Here is a 7,924-nt window from a genome sequence, read left to right on the forward strand (position 1 = left end):
TCTGGGCACCAGTCATGTGTGTGTCGGATGTATGTATGTACAAGGCAGTGTGCCTGTAGTCTGTATTTGCCACGTAAGGATTTGAAAATTGCATCCAATCCAAGCATTTGGTAGGGGTAGGATTAGCTCTGAGTACAAGAGCGCAGATTGTGAAGATGTATGGTACATCGATAAAAGCCTATCTGACAGTAGTAGGGAAATGTTACATACATGCTCAAGAACTAGGAATTATCTTCACTTATCTTAGGGCATCTCCAGCGGCGCGACGCATTTCGGACGTCCAAACGGACGTGTCGTGTCCGTTTGTGTCGGCCTAAATGGTCGAAATCGTCCGGGCGTCCGTTTGCGTCGGGGGTGGCTCCAGCGGCACGACGCATAATTTTTTTTTTCATTCATGAAGCCATAATAAAAAAAACATAAATAAGCCATAAAGGCGTGCTAAAAGTAGGTGCTGCCTACAGGTCGTCGTCGCTGACGAGGTCAATGAACTCCGACGTCGGCCATGGAAGCTTGTACGCCGGCGGCGGAGGAGGTACCGCCGCATGGGCAGGAGGCTGTGGCCAGAGATCCCACGCCGGAGTAGCAGGTGGAGCGCGGTCGGTGGAACGCGTCGGCGTGGCCGGAGGAGTCGCCGGCCTCCCCTGCGCGAGCGCTGACTCGCGGAGTTGGATTGCGTGCCCGTCCCACAAAGCGAGCTCGTTGAGCTCGTCATGCTCGCTGTTGGCCAGTGCCATGGCAATGGCCTCCTCCTCGGAAATGTCCGGCGGCTGGGTCTCCGGATCCCACGCCGGCCCGCCGTCGTCGTGGTCTTAGTGTGCCATGTTCTCGTCCTCGTCCTCGTCGGCGTCCTCGTCCGCGTCCTCCTGGTCGTTCTCTTCTTCTTCTGCGGTGATCTCGCGCTCGAAGTAGTCTACGTCACCGAGGTAGCCAGCGCGGCGGCGCACGTCGAACTCCAACGACCCGAATGAAATCCAGTTGTAGGAGTTCAACGCGTACGCCGGATCCTCCCGCAGATCCGGCGGCAAGATCGCTCGGCGGCGGCGCACCTCGTCCCGCCGCTCTCGGCCCTCACGCGGCACGGGGGGAACCGACACGCACCTCGAGTTAAGGTACCAGCCCCCTCCCGGCAAGTTCGCGTCCGGCCATGGTACCGGCCGGTTTTCCTCCCATAGCTGTCGCGCGAAGTCGACGCAGACGTACCGGCCGACCCGTGCCTTCTTGTCGGACCGCGAGCCGCTAAACTCGTGGTCGTTCTTGGTCTTGCGGAACGGCCAGCATTTCTTCCCCATGGCGTCGGTGGGGTAGATAGTGTGGGATGTGCCAATGGTTTGGTCGGGGAAATAGCCGCCGGCAGCGTCCCTTTAAGAGACTCGGACGCCATCTCGCCTTCAATGGCCTGCCACTGCAACGCCGCCTAGCTGGGCACGCTCGCGGAAGCCGAGGCGCGCCATTAACTCGGCCATGCAAAGGCTGCAGCGCGCCGGCCGCAAGTAATGCCGCGGAAGACGAAGCAGTTGTGTCCCTGCCAGGCGGGCCCGTGCGAGGACCGAGCGGACACTTTGTGCGTCCGCTCAGCGTCCGCATAGACGCAAACCTGACACATATTTGGGCCAGGTTTGCGTCTCCGCGGACGGTCCGATCACTATCCGTCGCCCCGCTGGAGATAGTGCAAACGCATTTTCGGTCACGGCGGACACAAACGGTCGTTCAGCGTCCATTTGCGTCGTGCCGCTGGAGATGCCCTTAGGAGCTAGTTCCTTCAAACGCATCAGGTTCCGTGGAGTGTGCGTGGGTCAGCCTGCATCACTTTGCATGGTCGATAGATTTGCTTACGTACGAAGTGAATATATTGTTGGCAGGATTCTCAACAAGATGGCCAAGAATGAATGAGCATCTTGCATTCTTAATTTGGAGCCGGAATGCAGAGTTAGTTGTCATTTGAAATCCATTGCTATGGCGCATTTTGGCATATGTTGCGCATATATAAAGGCAGATTTGACAATTCTAACCTAGTATTCACGTAATTATATAACCTATGGACGTGGCACCGCAGTATATATGCCCCACCAGATATGAACATGAGAACATGGACAAGGACAAAAGAAGATGAAGAAGGTTCCTGCAGCAAAACGTACGAGTGTATTGGTTGGCGGTTGATTAATCGTGGTACCACGGTTTAGCTTTTGGTAGTCAGCTGAAGCCTTTTGGTACTTGGGAATCAAACGGCGTCCAGTAGCATTGCTCGGTAATGCTAAGCTAGCTCACCTCCCCACATTTTTATTCCTCAGATTTCTAGTTACTTTCCTACGATGGAACCACGGAACCAGTAGTATAAATATGAAGCACTGGTTAGTATGTAGCGACACACACAATAATAGAAAGAAACAGTCTAGAGAAATAGCTCAATCTGATCGATCATGGCGGCGTCGCCGGAGTGGAGCGAGAGCGAGAACCAGAGGTTCGAGCGGGCGCTGGCCACGCACGACCGCGACGAGCCGGGTCGCTGGGAACGCGTCGCCGCTGCTGTCGGCAGTGGCAAGACGGCCGACGATGTCAGGCGCCACTACGACCAGCTCTACGTCGACGTCCGCAACATCGAAGCCGGCGGCGCCCACTCCGACTCCAACCGAGGCGGCACTGCCGGCACCAGCAACGGAGGGGGGGATAACGGTAACAAGCGAGCCCAAACCTGAATGATGGGGTCGATCATGCAGGGTGGTCTGGTCGGTACGAGACATTGACATCATCCCTATCTTAATCTTCATCAACCCATATATGTGTGTGTGTGTGTGGAAGTAACTAAGTACACGTACACTACGTGCCATGTATATGTACTTCGTCTCTATGTGCACAACAGTCTGCTGGTTAGCGTGTGTTTGTTCATTTCACCGATCTGAAAATAATCATTAACAGCAATATAAATAACCCTAAAATTCACAAAAAAAATATATAATAGATTTGCCCGCACGTTCGTTCTTACGATTAGTTTGTGTTGTTAGTTCTCTTGTTCATGTTCATCCCGGTTGGAACGGCAAAGGATGCTGCCACATGCCCACATGGCATCTGATTTATTTGACCTGCTAAGTATATGTATGTTGAGCACGTCTATGATTTTACTATGTTTTAAAAAAACTTGAAACACCGGCCGCCCAACACCGGCTGCCTAGAGAAGACCGTCCTCAGGGATGGAACTATTTCGGAGAACCGAGAGAATATGCCGCAACTTTCAAGTACAGTAGTTTGCTTATGTAATATTTTTCTTATGTGGAAAAGAGACGTAAAAAGGTGAGATGAATGAGATCTCGTATGCAAGAGCCACACCTCTACCTCTATGTGTGTTTTTAGCTAGATGTAATTAATATGATAAAAGACATAAACAGAAGGTTGTAAAAATAAATATGGATCCCTCTAATGCTCAGCTGACTAAGAACTAAGCTCGTTCTCACTCAGCTCACATTCGTCCGCGTTGATTCCGAACTGAGTCCTTTTAATTCCCGATCCACAGGTTGACTTCTTGTAAATGTGTTCTTCTTTTCCAGCTGAAAGCAGCTATTGCTTCTAGTTTGGGTCTGTTTTGGCTGTTCCGATAGCTCTGTTCTGTCATCCTGATTGGTTCGTGGGCTTCTTTTATTTTTACCGATTATATTGTTTAAAAAAATGTATCGTGCTAATACTGATGTGTAGAGTGGAGCGTGAATGGATAATATTCATTCATTCGTTGCTTACAACGGTTTCAGAGAAATAAAACCATGAAACCAAAGGGAAAAAAAATGAAAGTACGCAACTTTTAAAAAATCGTAGGTCTGATCCACTTGCAACTTGCAACCCCACAACCACAACTAATTAATCTCGATTGTAAACACACTTCAAATGAAATAATATCTCTTTTCCAGCTTCATGCAACTGAAGAAATCTTAATTCCAACCTCACTGTAACTGAAAAATCTTTTTGGTAAGCCCACTCGTAAATGCAAAAAATCTTAGTTATAACCTCACTTGTAATTGAATTGTTTTTATTGCAACGCCACTTACATTTGTAAAATATTAGTCGTGAACACATTTGCAAATATCTCAGTTGCAACCCCGCTTGTAACTGAAAAAAATCTCAGTTGCAAGTACCAGTTGCAAACACACTTGCAACTGGATTAATATCTCAATTGCATCCCCCACTTGCAACTAGAAAAAGAATCTCAATTGCAACTCCACTTGAACTGAAAAATATCAGATATACATCTCAGTTGCAACTTCACCTGCGACCGGAAATAAAAAATCTCAGTTGTAACCCAATTTATGACCGAAAAATTTCAGTTGTAGCCCCACTCACACTAGAAAATGTCAGTTGCAAACATACTTGCAACTAGATAAAATATCCTTAGTTGTAGATCCACTTTCAGCAGGAAAAAAATCTTTGTTGCAACAACACTTGCTACTGAAAGAAAATCTTAGCCGCAGCTAGAAATATCTCAGTTGCAACCCCACTTGCAACTAACTTCTTTGATTGTAAACGATTTAAGGCCCACATAAATTAGGAAGAAAAAATCTCTAAACGGATATCAAGAAGAAAAAACAAACACACTCACACAAGCTCACAAAGGATAAAAGTCAATTCGAGTCACTACGAGCCCAAAGAGCGTATTCCTTCGAAACGCCGATTAGGAAAAATTAAAGTCGGAAAAATCATGAATATAAAATATTAGAAGTGTAAGTTAACATGGCAAGCCCTCAATCAGCAATAAACAAATAAAGCGGCAAAAGTGACAAAGTCTGTCATACAATAATTGAAGACCAAAATTGCAGCGTTATTTTCCCAAAATTATATGCCTATAACCAGTTAGATGGGCTTTAAATTGCAGCGTTATTGTGGCAAAAATTTATATTGTTTGTCCAAATTTAAATGTTCCAGAGATAATGTGAATACCAATATTTCGATGGGCTTTCATTTTTGCCACATACATAATTGAGACAAACATGTAAATAAAATCCACCAGCTAACATAGTCACACAAGATGTCATGCACTTTAAACTCTTCTAAACCACACCTAGACGAACCCTCAAACCAGTTATAGAGTAAGAAATTACTCCCCGCGTTGGCTGGCTCTTAATTTTACTCGGTCGCGACCGTTCTGAAGAAAAACTCGGCCGCCCACCACCTGCCCATATTCTCCTCTTCCCACACTGCACCGTCGGTGCGTCGCCTCTCGTGACCACCTTTAGCCTCTATCGACACCCCCACAGCCTCTGCCACCCCCTGTCCCACTCTGACTTACTCGTCTGAGGCTACCATTGCCGAAATCGTCCCTGATCTGGATCCACTAGTTAGATTCCTTAGATGCTTTCCCTGCGGGGAGAAGCTACATCGAGGTAAAATTCATTGTTGTTAAATATTTACCACTCCAGCAAAAAATCTAGAGTTTCATGGAATTAACCTATTATGAGCCTAGATCAATGGAACAATATTTGGTAGAAGAACAGCCACAATGGAGTTATATTATGTTGGTAATTTTCCCCAACTTTACAATGATAATACAAGTGGTCAAACCTGCATATATCATACTTTGAAGGTAACAGGAACATGTTAAGGGACTATTTTGTTCGACGGGGTCCTGAATTCACACATAATGCAAATCACTTGAGATATTGATTAGTTGACATCTATGAAGTTCCTTTAATTTGTTATTGTACCGACTACTCAATTTTTTTTTCTCTTTGCACATTCATGTCGACGATGATACAAAGAATGTGTTGCATAATAAGTTGACATGTTGCACAGAATGCAAAAAAAAAGTACATACACCCCGAAAGCAATAAGAATAACATGTTCATAAGAATAATATCAAGTCGTAAGTACATTAACCGAGTTATAAAGCATATTTTTCAAAAGAGTGCAAAATATAAGAAAAATAAACTAACAACTGCTTACAATTTGGCCTTGCGTGCAAACAAACATGAATAAGGCTCATCTTGGCTCGTATCTAGCAAATGAATCAGCCACCGATGAGTCATGTATGCTGGACCTGTTAACACCTTCATAGCTGAACTTATATATGCATGGTAATTGTCCAAACTAAAAGTCAACATCTCTAGAAGCGATGTTCTTCGGGTCTAGCCACTTGAATTGGGTACCCCACGAGATCTTGTTGTGACGCTTGGAAATAGTCCAGTGCCAGCGCTTTTTCTAGACCCCCGGGTTGGTTCCCGAAGCAAGAACCAATGATGTAATTTTGTTTTGGGCATCAGTTGTACGCGACGCCGAGACCAGTGATGACCGTTTTTTGCCCGCTAATGATTTGGGTTACCAGGGGCGGACTTTCGGTTTCACGCCATTCAATCAGTTGCGGCTATAAGGCTTTTCCCAGTAGTGTTAGATGGATTCAAGGAGACAGATATTGTTTATTTATACTATTTTTTTTCACTTGTTCTGCACGTACATCCCATTCTCTATGCATACGATATTAATCAGTCTTTTTGTTACAGGTAGGAAATTAACCACACACGTCATAATAAACAAAAAAACAATTATTTTTATTATGTAATTTTATCTTCGAGTGTGGAAACTGTGGTGGCAGAATATTAGAAACATGTGTCACATCAGAAGTTATGTCAGTGTTTCCTTCTTGATACACTACTTCTTAATATTATTTGGTTAAATTGTATTTTTCTTGATTAGAGAAAAAAAAATCGTTCATACATAATTTCTTGTGTGTGATGTGTAATATAGTTTCCTTAAATATCACCTGGGACCTCTAAAGTTAGTAAAGGTTGCTCGACTTCGTGATTGTCTATTTTAGGTGTAAGTATCAATGTACAAAATTCTAGAACATGCAAAGTATCTATGAGGGGTTTGCCCTCTAATGGTTACATTGCTTATCTATTGGCCCACTCATGGCCGTGTATGTCTTTCATGTTCCCATGTTCAACAAACGGCTGCCATCCCACACTTACTTTCACTTGGTATTAAAATGGTATAATTCAGCTCCACATTTATAAAATAATTGGTTTTTTGTTTTTCATCAACACTCCTATAAAACTTGGTATAGATATGCATGTAAATTTACTAAAGGGAACCCACCATGTTGATTTTGGTGTTTTTTTAAGGGAAACAACATGACTCTGTTGTAGGACTTTATTAATTGCCAACAATAATTACATCGTTTATGAGTTTGCTAATGATAAATCTAGCGGGTTCATAGGCCAAATTACATGAAACTTGATCAGGACAACAAACTCTAGCTAATTCATGACCAACTTCGTATGTTGATTTCAATGTTAATGAGAAATAATTAGGGTACTAATCGATATTCAAGTGTTTCAGCAGGTTTATTAGTCCCGTATATAGATGAAACATGGAAAGAAGGTGAGCTCTACATAAAAGGATATATAGTAGCTTTATTTCAAATTCCGCTTTTGGGAGTGATGTTTTGGCTCCTATGTGCATAGGCTCCCTTTATTATAAAACGCATTTTTGATAAATTTTAAAATGTCAAAAAATTCTAAAAAAAAAGTTCACGTGTACATCTTCACATGATATGCACCCATAAAGTCTTTCTATGAAAACATGACTTGTCGCTTGGGTTGTGTAAAGAAAAGGAAAATTTGGGTGCTAAAATTAAGGATTCCATGAGATATATTATTCTTTTTTTACGTTGAACACAAAAATGTCGTTTTTTCGTGAAACTGTACGAAGACACCTATATTGTCGAGATGTACATGCGAAATCTTTTAATAGATTTTTGACACTTGAAAAACATCACTCCCTGTACAATGTAGAGGGATTAAGCTTGCACGATTTTTTTTAGACTAGCCACACTATGGCTTTAGTATTTCGCCAAATGCCAGGCAGGCTTTCACCGCCTAGTTTTTTTATCCATCCCCTATCCCTCCCTGCACCTCGCCTAGTTTGGCGGGAGGCGAGAACCCAATCCGAA

At 43.9% G+C, this 7,924-nt stretch overlaps 1 protein-coding gene across 1 annotated transcript; it reads left to right on the forward strand.

Annotated features, from left to right (window-relative positions):
* Positions 1-2,417: 2,417 nt before the first annotated feature.
* On the forward strand, positions 2,418-2,693 carry LOC124682366 (protein RADIALIS-like 3). Its single transcript, XM_047217057.1, has one exon. The coding sequence runs from the start codon at positions 2,418-2,420 to the stop codon at positions 2,691-2,693; it is 276 nt and encodes a 91-aa protein (XP_047073013.1).
* The last annotated feature ends 5,231 nt before the right edge of the window (positions 2,694-7,924 follow it).

The sequence above is a fragment of the Lolium rigidum genome, unplaced genomic scaffold (genome assembly GCF_022539505.1).
Source record: "Lolium rigidum isolate FL_2022 unplaced genomic scaffold, APGP_CSIRO_Lrig_0.1 contig_9424_1, whole genome shotgun sequence".
In the NCBI taxonomy this organism is placed as follows: domain Eukaryota; kingdom Viridiplantae; phylum Streptophyta; class Magnoliopsida; order Poales; family Poaceae; genus Lolium; species Lolium rigidum.

What these genes read in the sequence shown, in the direction of transcription:
- LOC124682366 (XM_047217057.1), top strand. Translation starts at nt 2,418, where the DNA reads ATGGCGGCGTCGCCGGAGTGGAGCGAGAGCGAGAACCAGAGGTTCGAG.